The sequence below is a fragment of the Micromys minutus genome (assembly GCF_963924665.1).
Source record: "Micromys minutus genome assembly, chromosome: 21".
Taxonomy (NCBI): domain Eukaryota; kingdom Metazoa; phylum Chordata; class Mammalia; order Rodentia; family Muridae; genus Micromys; species Micromys minutus.
The window spans coordinates 10,491,975-10,511,354 of record NC_137956.1 but is presented as its reverse complement, the minus strand read 5'-3'; the positions used below and the strand labels follow the sequence as shown (position 1 = coordinate 10,511,354).

The 19,380-nt window shown below is 37.6% G+C and overlaps 1 protein-coding gene across 1 annotated transcript in view; it reads left to right on the top strand.

Moving 5' to 3' along the window:
* Window positions 1–12,483: 12,483 nt before the first annotated feature.
* The window catches only part of TINAG (tubulointerstitial nephritis antigen), a gene marked incomplete at both ends in the record, with an annotated part of 77,689 nt that continues 70,792 nt past the window's right edge, over window positions 12,484–19,380 (top strand). The window contains one exon of the mRNA XM_080934553.1: window positions 12,484–12,835. Coding sequence (XP_080790679.1) covers window positions 12,484–12,835 — 352 coding nt within the window. The remainder of the gene's footprint in view (window positions 12,836–19,380) is intronic.

Sequence of the window (19,380 nt, the reverse complement as noted above, 5' to 3'; positions counted from 1 at the left end):
GAAGGAACCCAGATGTCCTTCAGAAGACGAATGGATACAAAAATTTTGGTACATATACACAATGGAATACTACTCAGCCACCAGAAACAATGACTTAACCAAATTCTTAAGAAAATGGCTGCATCTACAGAAGATCATCCTGAGTGAGATAACCCAGTCACAAAAGAACAGACATAATATGCAGTCACTGATAGTGGGATGCTAACCCCAGAGGCTTGCACTCCCCCAGAAACAACTCACAGACTGTATGAAGTCCAAGAAATAAAGAAAACAAAAAAATATACATATATTCACAAAACAAGAAGACTTTGACTATTTCCATGTTGCGTTTTGTTTTGCATGTACTTTACGCTTATTGCAACTAGTACGTTTTCAATGCATACTGTCAAGCCCTTGAAAAAAATCAAGTACTGACTAAAAAACATATTCACATGGTTTTATGTAAAATTTATTTTAATGTCTGAAAAAACAGTACTGACAAAAATGTATAATTTTAAGCAAAAATTGTTTAAAATCTTTACATGTATCTTTGTTTTTTCAAAATAAAGTCGTTTTAAAAAAAAAAGAAGAATGAAGAGAAAAAATGCTAACAAGGGGAAAGATAAAGTTTCTAGAATAATCCTAGCTGACACCTAGTTCCCACATCCTTCTTCTACATGGTTCAATAAAGATAGAGCAAGAGAAATGAAGAGAACCTTTTACATGTACTGAGTTACACTGACCTGTAACTTCACAGATCAGAGATCCTGATGATCCCATAGAGCAAGCACAGGCCTATCTTCAGAATGTAGTATATACATACATACATACATACATACATACACACACCCACACACACCCACACACACCCACACACACACACACACACACATATATATATATAAAATCTATGCTTCTAGCTGAAGCCAAATGACTAGACTACAGATTTAATGATGAATCTATCAGGTTACCTCAAACACGGGGCCTTTGTAATTCAATTTTTCAAGATGAATGCATTAAATAGAGTCCAAGTAAGAAAGGGAGAGGAAAGGGTAGATATGCAGTGCTTTGTATGGAGTTCATGGGAAGGTGTCTTTGTTGATATGATATTTATGCCAAATTGTTAAGGATAAGTAGATTTACTCCAGAGGAATTTGGGAGGCACAGGCGGCTTACTCAGACACACATATAAAGTGTTCGCATATAAAGGAGGAATTATTAACTTTATGCTATGAGAATTTCCATCTGCTCTATAACCTAGAAACAAAAACTTAAAGCATGCTTTATCCTCTCCAGGAAATAGAGAAGATAGTTTCTTTCTTAAATTGATATATTTATTTTTGCTTATTTTTTTCCATTAATTCACTTTACCTCCTGATCACTGCCCCACATGTCCCTCTCCAAGTCTCTCCTACTACCACCGACTCCTCTGAGAAGATGTTCCCCAGGTATCCACCAACACTGGAAAATGAAGTCTCCATAGGGTTAGGTTCATCCTTTCCCACTAAGATCAGAAAAGCATAGTTGGAGAATAGATTCCACAGACAGGCGATGGTTTTAGGGACGGCCTCTGCTCCAGTTGTTGGGAAACCTACATGAAGACTGAGCTGCACATTTTCTACATAAGTGTGGCGGCCAAGGTCCAGCCTGTGTATGCTATATGGTTGGAGGTTCAGTCTCTGAGAATCCCCAAGGATCCAGGTTAGTTGACTCTGTTGGTCCTCTTATCCCCTTCAGGGCCCTCAATCCTTTCTCCAACTCTTCCATAAGAGTCCCTAAACTCCATCTGATGTTTGGCTGTGGGTCTCTGCATCTGTCTGAGTCAGCTGCTGGGTGGTCTTTCAGAGGGGAGCCATGCTAGACTTCTGCAATCATAACTGAGTATCACTACAAGTATCAGGGATTGGTGCTTGCCGATGCTATAGGTCTCAAGCTGGGCCAATTAATGGTTGGCCATTCCCTCAGTCTCTTCTCCATTTGGGTCCCCGCATTTTTTTCAGACAGGACAAATTTGGGGTTGAAAGTTTTGTGGGTGGATTAGTATTCCTCCACCAGGGATTCTGCCTGAATACAGGAGTAGGCCTCTTCAGGTTCCACATGTGCACAGCTCTGCATCTCAGCTAAGGTCACTCATGTTGACTCCTGGGAGCTTTCATCATCTCAGGTCTCTGGCATGTCCTGGAGATGTATGTAGAACTGAATATTTAATAAATCCCAGTGGTGTATTCCTGATACCTGCCCCAAAGGCTTATGTTTCTGAATAAAAGACATACACAGAGACTTTATATTTTGATAAACCTTAAACTATGTAATAACTAGGCTACTTCCTAGCCCCCACATGGTTATTCAACCTCCCTCCAATAATCCTGAGTTATTATTTACTAAATTTTATGTACTATCTTGGCTGCCATGGACACAGAGGGTTGTCCAACCAGGCCACACGCTCGTGGCTTCTTTCTATGCTGGCTATGCCTCGTGTCCTTCACTAGTCTCATGCATGAAGTCTCTCCTCTCCTCCTGGCATGGCACATCTCCTTCTTCCTTCTCTCCTAATCTCAAATCTAGGAATCCTAAAACTACCACCTCTGTCTGCCCTTTCCAGCCATCAATTGCCAACATCTTTATTTACCAATCAAAGCAAACTGAACCCAGGGTCCTCCAGTGTCTTATGTGCAGATACTCATGTAATCAGTTTTGGAAACCAAAATTAACATTGTATTACAAGCAGAATCAGGCCCAAACCATTACAGATGTCCCCCATCTTTTCATCCCCACTAGCTGCAGATTTCCATTCAGTCTTCTGGCCCTGTGGCTCTCTCTCCTGTCTTTCCCCACACCTGGTCATGACCCTCCTTTTTTCTACTCTCTCTCTCACTCAGTTTTTTCCTTTCATCTGTCTCCCATAACTGTTTTATTCCTCATTCTAAGTGAGATTCAAGCATCCTTATTTGGACCTTCCTTCCTGTTTAGTTTATTTGGATCTGTGGAGTGCATTGAGACTATCCTGAACTTTATGAGTAATATCCATTTAAGTGAGTATATAGCATGCATATCTTTTTGGGACTTGGTTACCTCACTCAGGTTGATATTCTCAAATTCCATTCACTTGCCGGTAAAATTCATGGTGTCCTCATTTTTCAATAGCCAAATAATATTCTATTGTGTAAATGAACCATGTATACTGTATTTATTCTTCAGTTGGGTTGTTTCCAGTTCCTGGATACTACAAATAAAGTTTCTATTAACATTGTAGAGCATATCTCCTTGTCGTATGATGGAGCATCTTTCGGTTATATGCACGAGGTATACCCAAAAGTATAGCTTGGTCTTCAGGTAGAGCTATTCCCAATTTTCTGAGAAACCATCCGTGGAATTTACAGAGTGGTTGTGATTGTAGAAGTTCACACTACTATCAACAATACATGAATGTGTTCCCCCTTCTATACATCCTTGCCAACATGTGCCATTGTTTGAATTTTTTATCTTAGCCATTCTGATATGTGTAAGGTGTCATTTTTGATTTGTATTTTTCTAATCATAAAGAACATTGAACATTTCTTTAAGTGCTTCTCAGCCATTAGAGATTTCTTTGTTGAGAATTTTTTTGTTTAGCTCTGTAACCCATTTTTTAAATTTGGTTATTTGGTTTTTTTGATGTCTAACTTCTTGAGTTCTTCATATATTTTGGATATTAGCCCTCTGTAGGATTAAGAAAGATTATTTCCCAATCCATAGGCTGCCATTTTGTTCTATTGACAGTTTCCTTCACCTTAAGGAAGCCTTTTCAGTCCCATTTATTAATTGTTAATGTTTTTACTTATAGGGGCATGGGTGCTATGCAATGTGTGGCCAGAAGAGGGTCCTAGATCTAGAGTTACAGATGGTTGTGAACTGTTATGTAGTGCTGGGAATTGAACAGTAGTCCTCTGTAAGACAGCATGTGCTCTTAACCATGCAGCCTTCACTGCAGACCCATGAACAGATTTTGATTTAAGGAGTTATATAGAAGTATTCTTAATGAAAACAGTTGCCAAAGACTGAAGGAGACTATACTGGGCAGTATTCTAGTTACAACCAAGCTCACAGAAAACTACCAATAATGAATTCTTGAATATGGCATCATTCGAAAGGTAACTGCTTGTGGTAAAACAAGGAACTCTGGTCCTGGCCAGTGCTATCCGCTATCTCAGACCACAAGCATCGGTCTCATCCTGCTTCTCATCTCCTCTTTCTCATCCTGTTCTATTATACAGCATCTTTTGAATGGCTTGTTATCATCATCTTTATGAGTAAATGGGAAATGAATACCCCAAGGCTACCACTCATGAATATAGAGTATCTTTTGTTATACAAAGGAGATGCATGATGCTGCTGAATAATAATAACCCACCAGAGATTAGAATTTAAGATTACATAAGTTCTGCCTAATGCATTTATTATCTGAAGGAGAATGATAAGGGGGGAGGGTAGAGCAAGAGTAAGATTTAGAGGAAGTGGCAGATACTGACTGCCTATTACGCATCTGGTGCAGAGCCTTTTAATCAGATACACTTTCAATTTATGGAGTCTCAGTAAGTGAACAAAATTATCCTGTAATTAAAATCACACATCACCATTAGATATGGTTAGGACAGAGTTAGGGCATTTTAGTCACTGGATTTCTAGACTCATGGACAGGAAGCTGGCCATCTACACCATTTTGATAATTTAGTACCTCCATGGATAACCCTATATGCCTGCTAAGTAGTCTGAAAGACAAGGCTTATGGACTAGAGTGAAGGCAACTTATATAAATCAAAGGATGTGAAAAGGGATCATTATGTACAATTGTGGATGGTGACTCATTTTTCTCAGAGAATGAGTCCTGCTTGTTACATAATCAATCAAGGCAGAGGGAAGCCTGAGTCTATACCACTGGAATTTATAGGAAAAAGATGAGTGAGTGATTGACAAATAAATCAGCTTGTGTTTCAGTAGATGCCTTTTAGGTGCCTGTACTGTGAAGGTCACTAATGATGTGAAATGTGACTTCTTTACTCTTTCCTGCTGCTGACCCTAATTCCATAGGAAGAACTGGGCATCATTTTGCATGTTCTCTTAAATTTCCCAGGGATAAAACCTTAGAGGCTGATGCCTATGATTTGTTTACAAGTTTGTTTTCCCAACCACACTGGCTGGTCTTCAAGTACAAGGGACAGGTTTCATCAATCTGTTTATCCTCTGATTGAGTACAGTGCCTGAGATACATTCTTGGGATGTGGGGGTATGAACTAACAGTTTATTATGACATTCACCACTGGGTTCTAATATGAAGCTATTGTGAAATCACTAGCTTAGGAGTTTTGGGATGAGATTATGATTTTCTAAATGAAAAGTCTTTTAAGCATCTGGAAGTACCAATGAACTATATTTTTATAAGATAACAATGTCAGTGGTAATTTTGTAGGTGCAGAGATGCTCAGTGTAAACATTTAAATCAACAAAGGGTCAGTGATTGGTTGCAATGGGTGCTGAATAGAATTGTTCATGCATAGACATCATTGGGAAAGTTGAAGATTTTATTCCTGTATTTTTGTATATGTTTCAAAAAGTCTTCCTAATTAAAAAATATTTTATTTGATTTTAAGACATGTATATAAAGTTTATCAGAGGATCATAGTTTATAGTTTTCTCTGGACTTTAGAACACATAAATTTTATATTAGCCTTTCAAACCGATCTTTTGCAAGTATAGAAATTTCCGCATGTTTCCAACAAATTAACCTGTGGTGTTTTATTTAATCTCCAAAGATTAAATTATAGTTTACACTTTGCTACTTGAGGTAGTTAAGTTTATTAGAATAAAACTAACTTGTGCAATGTCCCATGGCTAGTAAGGAGGGCTTGAATTTAATGCTATTCTATTGCATCCCATTTTTTTTTCAAAAACACACATATGAGGTACATTGCAATTTTTGTATCATTTGAAGAAAGAATTATGAAATTTAAATGTCTTGCTGACAGTGCTGAACAGGCCACGCCATTCAATTCTACAACTTTCAGTATCAGCTGTATGCTGATAGCTTCCAAATCTACACTCTAGCAATGATGGAAGTGAGCTGCTCATTAGACTTTTCCATCTGGACAAACCAGTGGAATGTCAAACCAGGTACATTGCAAACTGAGTTCATTTTTGCTTTAAATTGCTTTTGCTAAGCTACTGACAACTACTATCTAGTCACTCATGCAAGAAAACGAAAATTCTGTCTCGGTAAGTCCAGTTCCTTTTCTGTCAGATCCAAGTGACTTTCATAGTTCTTAGCTCCTTACTGTGTCTCTTCATTATACAGTTGGTTCTCAAAGAAAAGGTATACTTTTTTCTTTTTTCCAAAAGTACTGCAATTTTTTCCAGCTCATCTTCTAACCTCTATTCTAACCATTGCAGAACCCGTCCTCTATTTTGAAGACATCCTACTCTATTTAATACAGCGGTCTAACAAGTATGTTGCTGCACATCTATAACCACAGCACTTGGGAGGCTGAGGTCAAGACATTGTGAGTTCCCGACAGATTGAGATATGTAGCACATTTTTATACACAATGAATAAATAAATAACATTTTTCTTTCATTTTTAGAGATTCTAATATAATTATATTATATCTTCCCGGAACCCTTTTTATGTTCCTTCTTGTTCACTTTCAAATTTATAACCTGTTAAGATTAATTGTTGTAGCCTCCATATATACATATATATCCCTAAATATAATCTTCTTAGTCTATACAATAGTTATTATATGTATATTTTCATATCTGACATTTATTTGTTGTTTACTTTGGGAATTGTCATTTTATTACAACATTTCTCCCTTCTCTTTTCTCCCTCAAAACCTTCCCATATAACTTTTTCCACTGTCTTTCAAATTCATGGCCTCCTTTTTTATTTGTATTGAATTCATGTACATATGTGTATACACACATATGTACTTATTCTCAAGTATAACAAGTTAAATCCATATAATGTTTCTTTTCTGTGTGTATTTTCGGATGGCTTTTTGGGCACTGAACAATCAGTGTGTGTCTTCTCATGTAGAGAAGACTACCTCTCCTACTCCTAGCTTTATTCATTCTGTAGGATTGAAGTCTGTGGCCGTTTCTCTGTGAAGTTTGTCATGTTTATTGGTATCATCCTTATTCAGCTCAGTATTGGATAATTATGTTGGTGAGAATTTATGGGTATATCTTCTAGTGTTATTAGGAAACATGATCTCACATCAAACTCCGATTCTCTGTCTCTTGCAATCTTTCTGCACCCCATTACAGAATGTTTCCTGAGTCTTCATTATGTAAGGGTTTTGGAGATACATCTATTGGGACTGGTTTCTACAACCCTGCCTTCAAATAGATTTTGGTTTTCTGCAGTGGTCTCCAGTTGATGACTTTGTGAATCTGAAGATATAAAGACAAATGTTTGTAGATTGTTGTTAGACATTTTTCTGCTGCCATAACTAGTGGTTATAGATTCCCTTCCAACAACCATGATTTCACTAGCACTGAGTAGTTATTTAGGTTTCCAGTACGAGGCATGGTACTCTTGTTGAACAAATCTTATGTCCAATTAGAGAGGAACTGTTTACTGCCTAGATGTATGTGCCACTATTGCACCCATTGGGTTATCCTATTGTTCATTGACATGCTCCATAGGCATCATAGCTTAGTATGACTGTTGTTTTTTTCCCTCTTTTGGAAGCTTTCATGGTGCCTTTTGGTATCATAAAAGCTAGTTTGCATAAAGGGGGTATTCAGATCAGTTACAGCTCAGGGTTCTGGGCCCTGTTTTTGAAGTATATCATATATTTAGAGATAGGGACTTACTTTCTATATCTGGAGAATAACTAAGGACAACAGCATTAGACTATATGTTGGCCAGTCTTTTAGTCAGCTCTGTTTAACAACTCAGAAGAGGGCTTCTCTGGTGTAGGGTTTCTTTTTGTTAGGTGTTTTTGGCTCTTGGAGCAATCACTATCAAGAGCTAATATTTTAGAAACATCATTTTGACCTTATTCTTGTCTTGTTAAGAAATTGTGGTAACTTTCTTCCTCACAAAATCTTTGCTTTGTGGCAGAGGAAGGTTTGGGTGAGTCGAGGGTAGATATGATTAAGATACATCATATGGATGAAATTGTTAAAGAATAAATACTAAATGTTTATAATAAATGAAATTTTTGGCTGCATTTGACTAAATTTTCTGCTGACTAGAAAAGAAAAATAAGGGAGAATGCTTGAAGAGAACATTGTCATTTCCAGAGTTAAGGAAGGGTTGAAAGTGTGTAAATCATGATCATGTTTGGGAGTCTTGTATCTGATCAACACTGCTCTTTATACAGTCAGTGTCCACTGGGACCTGGTGGACTAGAGAGAGGGTCTAGGTTCCTGTGGGGTAAGAAACCCCTAAGAGGTGGTAGAAATGGGTCCCAGTGGCTGACAGTTCCATTAGAACTTCAAGATAAAAGCCAAGTCAACAAATCCTCCAGGGAAACTGAGCTGTCACATTTCTAGGAGAGTGTTTGTCAGTACAACCAAGCATGGCTTTTAACTTTTGAAGTCCCCGAGTTAGTACTTACATGTTGCTCAAGATATAGCTATGTGGGCCAATCAGTTTTGCAGGTGTGCTTTGTGTTGCATTCTTTTCCTTGTTATACAAATGGCATGGCAAACAGCCTCTTGTGTAATATCACTTGGTGTTATTTTCCTTTTATCCACCAGAAGGACTTCCCAGCATCTCTCTCTGTGCCCTCATGAAAACCTTTTACATGCCCCCAAACCAAGCTTAATAGGAGGGGGTGGCACTGCATTGAAATAGTTTCTTAACAGGTTTACCTTCTGGGTATCCTAGACTTGTCTTTAAGGATTAGGATCATTAATCCGCATACTATTATATGGTATGCCAGTTCGAACCTGTTTGAAATTCACTTCCTTTCTGTACTGGTTGGGAGCCCACCCCAGGGCCTCTTGAACACCAGGCACATGCTTTACTTCGTGAGCTACATCCTCATTGACCAACATTCCTTTAGGTAAAACTGAAAGACTGTTTACCTTCTTCAAAGCATTATAACACTGGAGGTGTTAGGTATATTTGGTTTGAGATAGCAGGCCTATTTCTCTTCTCGAGTGAGTCTTGTGAAATGAAGTACTAATTAAGCATTTTTTTTAATCTCTAGAATTAATGCTTTTGCTTCTCCATTACTTCCAATTCCAATGTATTAAAATGAAAATTCTGAAGTGAAACTTGATTGTGACTTATATGTGCAGCATCCTTCTGCATAGAGATTTCCAGTGACTTTTTCTCTCCTGTCCTTTGTCTTTGGTCCCTCATTTCCGTTGTGGATTCCCCTTCATTTTGTTTAATTTTTTTGGTTTCCTTGGGGGCATTTTTAATTATAGAATTTGAAAAACTGATTCATAGTCCACTAAGAAGCAAAGGGTTGAAAACAATGTTTCTTCAGGAGGCCTTGTATCAAGAGCAAGAATACAGAAATGAGGCGAGGCAAGGCTTCAGTCAATCTCTTTTCCTTTCAGGCTCAGAGGAACACATCATATTGGTTTATTAGAAGTTTCTGTGTTGATAATCTGGTTTGTCTAAATATACATTTTCACAAATCACCATACTGTACAGCTCTGCATTGATACATAAATAGGTAAAGATGTTGAAAAAGAAAACAAGAAGAAAGTGATACCTAAATCATCCACTTAACAGTAACGAGATAAGAGAAGTCTATGAACAAGACTGCCAAAAATCTCAGACCTCAACCAGCACCCAGCATTGTACTGTAAGATCCCCTTGTCTATCAGATGGGTCCTTGATGTTTTTAATATCTATTTTTATCAGCATTGTGTAATTAGATACTGGGTTTACATTAATGATCATAATCCTGATTAAGAAAATTCTTTCTATATTTGGACACTTTTATAATACACAATTAGCCAGTTGGCAAAACTCATTATCCTTGCCTAGGATTTCTACCTCTAGCACATACCTCCACTATTTTCTCTCTTCTTTAAAAATCACACTTGCTTGGAAAAAGACATGGAACAATTTTTTTTTCTGATGTCATGGATGGAGGCCAGACTTTAGTCAAGAAACTCAGGTGACTATTCAGACAGAAGAACAGATGAGGCAGGGGAATGTTCTGTGAGCCAACTTTTTTGTGTGACCTTGATTAGTCTCTTGATCCCTAGCTTGTAAAACTAAACACACACACACACACACACACACACACACACACACACCATAAACACGATATAAAAGATGTTATAATCTCTATCACTAGAGAAAGCTGCAAAAATCATATGTGATCACATACTACCATATATATATTTTCTTTAGTCAATAAAATTCTTCATTTTAAAACATTAAGTTAACTCTGCGGAGAAGAAATTGGCCAATATTGAATCAAAGAGTCCACATCTAAGAAAGGATCCTTATACTTGCAAGGTTTTAGGTATCTTTCCAAGACAACCTGTCTTCATCAACTCATGGTTTCATCCTAGGTCTCTTTTCAAGATAAAGGTGAAGCCTGCCACCCTGAGGTTAGTCCTCATTACACACACACACACACACACACACACATGCACACACACATGCACACACACATGCACACACACACACTCTTATGCACACATGCACATACACACACACTCTTATGCACACTTGCACACACACACACATACAATGGATGGATGTAGAAGTGAGGCCATATGTAAAGAGAAAAGGGAACATTGGGAAGGTGAGTGGAGATAAGAGGGCATTGAAGGGTAAAGATAATTCAAGTGCGTGATAATCATACATGGGATTATCATATTAAATCCATGGAAAATTTAATCTGTGGATTAAATATTATGGAAGAAAAAATTTAAGACTGTGTTAAAATGCTTAAGTCACAAATAGATGTTTCTCAAGGGAATATCTACACAAGTGGCTAATAAGTACAGAAAATACATTTAATTAATGGAAATAATAGTAAAGCCATGATTGGTCACCTCATATCTGCTAGAATGGCTATGATAAAAGAGCAATAATATAGCAAATATTTGTGATGATATGGAGATAAGTTGAGCTGTACACTGCTGGTAGAAGTGTAAATGAATTTAGCCATTTAGAAAACAAGATGCAGGTCCTTTGATACAAAAATTACTAATGTGATTGGACCTCATACATGGTAGGGAAGTTCGCTGACTAAGTATAAAGCAAAAGGCTAGAATCATCAGTTACTAGGCAAGAAGTAAGACAGGGGATATGATGGTGATACCAAGATGGTGAAGAATCTTTTAAACATAAAGAAATAAATACACTTGTTTTTATCCAACAGTTCACTACCCAAGCAAAGTGCCAAAATGAGGAAAAGAATGATAAATCAAAAGCAGAGCATGATCAGGGAATATATGGATGATAAATCTAAGTTATGAAATAGCCATGAGAGGAAGAACCCTTGTGTGTAGGGAAATAATCAAAGAGTATATAAGTAAATAGTGATTCACAGGCCATGGAGTCAGGAAATTGCTTGTGGATGGAAGTCCAGGTCTCTGATTGCTAAGGCAGATGGTTTTCAATAGTTCACCTAGCCACTCTTGCTGATTCATTGCCTTCTAGTTATTTATTCCACAAAGGCAGTTACGGTAGTTAATGAATAAATATGGTCTGGCAAGATCCACTGTAAATGCATAGCTTCACAGAATACCAAACATCTTGACCTCTGAGTGTACCTTACAGCTCCCTTCCCCCAAGCTGCTTAGCAGGGAGACCTGACTTTCTTGGCTGAAAATGCTTCCCAGAGTGTCCAGTTCCCCTGTTAACTCTAGGTAGAAACTGGGGTGGGGAGAAATAAGGTCAAAGTCAGAGTATTCTTGCTGACTAGGGCTTTGACCAGCCCAGACATTGCCATGCTGGTGGTAGGTAAATGAGATCTAGATGAGAGATGAAACCAGCCTGCCAACGTGTGCATGATTCAGAGGAACTGCTGTCCATGGGGCAGACACTGGGTTTAGTGACCACACAAGCAGGTGAAATGAGAAATTGTATTTTTGGCTTTTGAATTTCCTGCACCTTGCCAGTGATTTTACAACCACATTTTGGGACATGCCTATACTGGGGGTTGTTTTCTTAGATTTAGTAACCTAGATTTTCTGAACGACAAGCAATATTTCAAGTATCACTTATACTTAAGATCATAGATAGGTTTTGTTTGTTTGTTTGTTTTTGAGGATCATAGAAACTTTGGAACATTGTGTGAGATATACATTTTTAAAACTTTAGATAAATTATAATAGTCTAATTCTAACACTTGCATTATCTTGTGCAAACACTGAAAGTTTTTAGATTAATGTTTAACTGTAAGAGGCTCAAGAATGAGTCTCAAGGTCCAGGCTGAGGTATTCTGATGATTACTGATCAGGTTTCAAGGAAAAAAAAAAAAACACGTCTAAAAGAATCGTAGAGCTGAAAGAGGAAGCTGTACCAACAACCAGAGAATGTGGACCGGATATAACATCTTAATCTTCTATTTGACGACAGAAATCTGTTCAGAGACTCATTCTTTATTTCAGGGAGAAGTGGATCCAGGGCCGAGTTTCACTAGAAACCGCACCATTTTTGAAGGTCTCCGGCATAAAAGGGCCATTTTCCAAGGGGAATACTGTAGGCGCTTTGGCTGTTGTGAAGCTAGAGATGACTCCTGTGTTACTCAGTTCTATGAAGCCAATGCAGTGTGTTACTGTGACAGCTTCTGTGAGCGGGACACCTCTGATTGCTGTCCTGATTACAAGTTATTTTGCAGCGAAGGAAAAGATGGGACTTCCGTCCAACAGCCTTTACACCCAGAAGGTAGGCTTTGGGAATGTGTTTGAACATTATACTAGTCATTAGATTTGAGAGCCTTATCTCTTCCCCTCTCCTCTCCTCTCCTCTCCTCTCCTCTCCTCTCCTCTCCTCTCCTCTCCTCTCCTCTTTCCTCCCCTCCCCTCCCCTCCCCTCCCCTCCCCTCCCCTCCTTTCCCCTCCCCTCCCCTCCCTTCTTTACCTCCCTCCCTCCCTCATCCCCCCTCCCCTCCCCTCCCCTTCCTTCCTCTCCTCTCTCCTCCCCTCCCTTCCTCTCTTCTCACATCTCCTTCCCGTAGCATTAGAGTTCATAATATTAGTAACAACATCAAACATAATTAAAGCAAAATAAAACTAGTAAGTACCCTTGCCTGAGGATAAATAAATTCTTCACATATATTTTTGTCTTATTTCACCACTCTTGAAATTTTAAGACTGTCAAAGAGAGGGGTATGAACATGGTTCTATTGGTAGGATGCTTGCATAGCATGTGTGAAGCTGTGGGTTCGAGCCTCAGCATCACACAAACTGGACATAGTAGCACGCATCTGTTACTCTAGCACCCTAGAGGTAGAATGATAAATGTACAGGTTTACCCTCAGCTACACAGTGATGTTGACAACAACCTGGGCTGCATGTCTAAATATGGTTATTAAAGAGAAAGTGGGGGTTGCATAAAAGATTCCTATAAAAGTCTAGGACCCAAAAGGTTTATAGAAGCAATGTGTAGAAAGATAAGTAGAATATTATTTTCTACACAGATGCAGTTAAAGGAGAATGGATATTGGCTTGGGGAAGTTGCTACCTAGGGCACATGAACAAATGTACTCTATACACCTCCCTAAATGAAGCTCTCACAGCGTACATCTCTTCATCAGAAGTTTGTAGTTAATTAGAGCCCTATCATACCATTTTTGAATGGGACTTGAACATGTAATTAGAAGGCACTTAAAAATCCTATTTCAAAATAGAAATGGTATTCGCCACTCTTATTTTCAATAAGCATACCCGGTCTATAAGTTTTATAAAAAGCTTTTTTTAAATGTATATTTATTATTTAGAATTGTCCACAAAATTTTTAATTACTCCCAGCCTTAATTTTAATAACAGACATCTCAGCAAACATTTCTTTCATTTTTCAAACTGACAGATAATCTCCTAGGTATGAAAACTCTAGCTTTCCTTCCACAATTCAAGTATCCCTGTTGTGCTGGCATCGGGAAACGCCTTATTGTTATAAACACTAATAAAGTTGGATGCATAGGGAGAACTTCAGGAAATTTACTGAGAAGCTGAAAATAGTGATGCAGTCTTTGAAGAAAACAAGAGTGTTCCTCTGGACTGTGGAAGTAGCTTACATAATGAGAGCATTTGCCTTGCCCATGCAAGGACTTGCCTCTCACATCCAGAAGTCACATAGGAAACAGTATTGGTGGCAGGTCTTTATGATACCTGGGCCAGAAAGGCAAGGGTAGGCAAGCTTCAGGGACTCGGTGGCCTGCTAATCTACTGTACCTGTTCCACATCAGTGACAAACCCTGTTTCAAAAATAAGGTGTTGCATCCTTAGGCAATGCACTTACATACAAACCAAGTGTCCCGTGAAAGTCTAACCCAAAAGAATATTAATATGTACCAGGCTATGCACTATCTGTCTCCCCAGAGGACCAGGAAGAGAAAACATACAAGCTGCCACACGATAAAGGAGGAGCTGAGTTGGAGACCAATTTGCACAGGAGTGTTACAAACCTGATAGTTGTTACAAACCTGAAGATCACAGTGTTGTTTATCAACTGGAAGAAAGCTGTGGCTTCCAGAGAATCCTGATGAGGGGTGGGTGAGAGGGAGGGGCTCAGTTTGGGACGTGACTATGAGTTATTTTACACGAGACCATTCGGGCCATGTTGGGCATTTGACATCACATTAGAACTCATCAGACAATGGGCCACTAGATCAGGGTGAAGTGTCTTAGAGGTGTAGATGTGTAACAGTAGAGTCAAAGACTTCCCATTCTCAGAAGGCTCTCAATCAAGCTTAGTCAGCGCCATCTTGAAGCTCTTGGTAATGTGTAAGCAATGGGTTCCAATCCTAACGATACTTCTGCTCCTCAATGTTTGTGTGCTTCAGATGTTACGAGGTATGGGAGGATGAAGAAACGAGGTAGCATGGACAAGCCTTACAGTAATTATGATCAGATGGTGTTAAAGCAGAAACTTTGAAAGACACAGTCTTACCCTAGAGGGACTAATGACATCCAGGGGCAGTAATTGTGACAAGATTATAGTCAATTGTCATGTAGAGGATAAGTGGGGTGGGCTGCATTTATCACCAGAGGGAATGTGATATGCATGCTGAATGTGTACGAATCAGCAATGGACAGGAGGAAAAGCATGATTCCTCAAGGACTCTGGGTATCGCACTAAAGATGCAAGTCTCATATCGTACACTGCCTGTCTATAAATGTGTGTCTGGAGCTATAGACAGTGAAATTGAAATATGTTATTTCTCCTCTGTATCATCTCTGGACAGATAGAATTGAGTTAATTAAAGTCCATTTAGGGCTCAACATATTTAATGTGTCATTATAAATTATGTGGGATAATTTTATGAATTTATTAATTTTTAAAGTATCTTCGGTTAAAGACAATTTTCTTTCTTACTCTGTTCAGACAGATAATGGTTCAGGTCTGTCTCTGTCTTCATGCATGTCTAGCTCTTTGTGATTTTCTCTTTACTTCTCTTTCTGTTTTCTCCATGACAAATGGGTATCAGCAACGACAGGAAGTCAATGTGGAGAGTCTCCTGCACATCCTCTTTGCTAACAATCATTCTCTGTTTATGTGCATTCCTACTATATCCAATTTTTGTGTGTTGCAAAGTAGCACAAGTCAAAGTTTTGTTACTTTTTTAGTGTGTATGTGTAAGTTTACCCATAGTAGCAAAATTCACAGTGAAACTAGGTTATTATATAATGTTTATACTTTGCTTTGTTTCCCAAGCTAGGCTTGAGATAGGACTTTGTTTTGTTTCCCAAGCTAGACTTGAATGCTTGGATTCAGACAAGTCTCTTGCCTCTGCTTCCTGATTATTAGAGACCCAGGTCCCTTGCATATTAGTATTATATCATCTTGAATATTAATTTTTATAAAATCAAATGACTCAGTTTCATTGACAAAATTGACAGGTTCTCATGTTGAAACCCAAGCTGGACTGGACCTCACTGTGTAGTCCAGAACAGTCTTAAATTCACAGCAAGCTTTCTGCCTCAGCCTTTCTCCTGATTTGGGAGATTTCAGGTATTGTCCCCCATACAGCTGATACCAACAGTTATCATTTCCAAGATACTAAAGTATAGCCAGAGTTTGCTTATTTAAAACATATAGTTCATTATGAAAAGTCATTTGTATCTCTTGAACGTTTTTTGCTTGAGAGGGAGGATTGCAAAGATTTCAGCTCAGTTATAATTTAGTGGAATTTATGTTCCAGGGGTAGCTTTTAGACTACTCATTATGGATAAAAGCAATTACTCATTTTAGTTAGTAGGAAAAAGTTCACACTGACTATAATTGCTTTCAAGAAAGATAAGTTTCCCTTTTGTTTTGTCTTACCTTGAGAAATAATTTGTTGAAAGAGTACTGCATAAAATTGAAGAAATGTGCAAAATTAACTAACAGAAAAAAAATTATATATTATTTCCACTCTATTGTATATACAAAGCAGTTTTTCTCTATGATGCTACATGTGCACTTACTGATTATGAGTTTTACACAACCTAGTTTTATGGCCATTTCTATTTCTGCCATGATAACTGTTTAAATAAAAACCTTCAAATTCTACATTATCTCAAGGATTAAAGATAAATATATCATTATTATAAGGTAGAAGTATAGCATACACACATGCATATACATACATATATATACAAATACATACATGCATACATGTACACACACATACATATACAAATATGCATATGTGTGTGACAGTGACATATATGTATATATATGAATCACTGACTTATTTGAATTTTTGAGTTGTATGAGTTCCTTGATCTCTTTGCAACTTTTAAAACCATATTTGAATAAAGATCAATTACAGTGATTTTTCAAATTTCCCTACACGTATAAACCAACCCCAAAATACATTGGTTAAAAAAAGCTCTGTAATGTGGGTGAAATTTCAAGTCTCTCTGCTATAGGAAATTCAATTCTTAAAAGAAAAAATACTGGGGGACCATGTGATAATGTTACAGAGGTTGGGTCCCATTTCCCTTGCAGTAGGTATCAAACTGGCAGATCTTAAGTGTTGTTGCAGGATGCAGGATAAAGTTCAATCTGAGAAGGCTGGGTCCATGATTGTATATGATTTGCCCTTAATGAATAATAGATACATATGAACCGTTATGTGAGAGGTTCAGTGTGACAGTGAAACGTTTTACCTAACCACATAAACTGAACACTATTAATTTAACTGGTGTGAATGTTTTAGAACTAATGGGTTCAGTGTCAAGCTGCTAATTTTACAAAATAAAAAAAATCCAAGTTTTATCTTTAGTATGCTAATTCTGGTGCTGAACATTGAACAGGTGGATAATGTAAGCACTCAAAGCAGACAGCCTCAAGTCTGGCATCTTAGAATGCAGGCTAGTGCACACCCCGAGGGTGTGGGTTTCTCATTATAGGACACATTGTCTTCCCCACAGTGCCCCTTCAACCTTCACACATAGTTATAACGCACTGTGATGAAATATTTTAAAATAAATCACATGCATCGCATTATCCTTTCTTGCAGCAACAGGACCAACTATTTTCCTCTCCAAGTAATTGATTTGCCTGGTTCTAAAAGCTGTTAAAGTCATAAGATTCTCTTAATTTAAAAGTCATCAGGTTTACTTTTAATTTGGTGTAATGCTTTTTACACAACTGTTATATGTATAAACAACTTGATTAACTCACTCAGAGAATTTTACAGAAAAGAAAAGGAATTATTTTATGTCTCCATTATCGAAGGATTCGCATCATCTTCTTAGTTCCATCTTGGTCCCAGCTTCAGTTGAACTTGGTCTTTCTCATGAGCTTGGAGTCCTGTATTCCTTGTCGGCTCAATTCCTCTTTCATATTACAATTCTCTCTCTCTCTCTCTCTCTCTCTCTCTCTCTCTCTCTCTCTCTCTCTCTCTCTCTCTCTCTCTCTCTCTCCCTCTCTCTCTCTCTCCCTCCCTCCCTCACTCCCTTTCTCCCAGAATATTATCATTTCTGGAATTCTATGAATAAATACCTCCATTTAGTTGCCTAGCTTAGATTTAACCTAAAATATAAAAAACAGAAGTCTTACTTTGTGTTAAGTAAGTATTTAACTACTGATACAAACCTCCAGCTTTAGAATTCATCTCATGAGACTGTCTGAATCTTTATTGCAGTAATGACTTTTACTCATTATTAAATAATATTAAATAATAAATATGCCTCATTATTAAAACTACCTCACTTGTGATGTAATTAAAAAATAAGCTTAATTTAAAGTTAAATACCCCCTTTACTTGAGTTTATCTTACTATAAGAGATACTTACTCAGGAGAGCCCAGTCAATGATTATGGAATATCAGATTTCTAAAGGAAATGAGTGGAGAAACACAGATACTTGGAGCTTTAGTTCATTAAACAGAATATCAGTGGAAAAATCAAAGGGATCTAAATACAAAGTTGTCTATCACACTGTGACTAGCAGTTGAATCAAATCTCCTGGGGACTCTTTACACTGTGTTAACCCCTATCAAGGTAAGAAGATTATAATTTCTTTTGCTAAATTCAAGGCAATTGATATTAGGAGATTAGAATTTCTTTTGCTAAATTTGGAGCAATTGATATTATACATCAATTACATATGTTTGTCTTAAAAAGCTCCATTATACAAAGAGGGGTTCTTTTTGCTAATTCAGCATTGATTTTAAATTTCTAAGAATTATATTTTGAAAACTGACCTAATTTTTAACCTGGATATTATTTTCCTAATGCTTTGCTGACACTTTTCATCTTATCACAATTCAACATCATTATCTGGTAATTTGTGTAATCTTATAAACCAATTAAAGCCAATTTCAGTAGAGTTAAGATGCATTTGGCTCTCTTTTTCTTATCTCTCTTATTTAAATATTTCTCTTATATATTTAATCATGTATTTCTTCCCCCAGCTTCTCATACACATTCTTTACCTCCCTACACATTATCCTTGTCTGTCTATCTTGCTCCTACCCCACCTCAAAAAAAAGCCCTTAAAATAGAAAATCTAAACAAACACAATAAGACAAAAATGTCCTAACTAAAACAATAACCAAAAAAAAAAAAAAAACAAATAAAAATCTTACACACAAAACAACATGGGGGTCATCTGTGCTGCTGAGCTTGGGGCCTGCCCTGGAGTGGGCTTGTCATCCTCTTCCATGGCACTGAACTGTAGAACACTAATTGTCCTTTGTAGGGAGCTATCAATTGAAAACAGTTTCTTAAATAGGATTAAGATCCCATGTGCACTGGAATCTCAGTGCTGGTACTCTA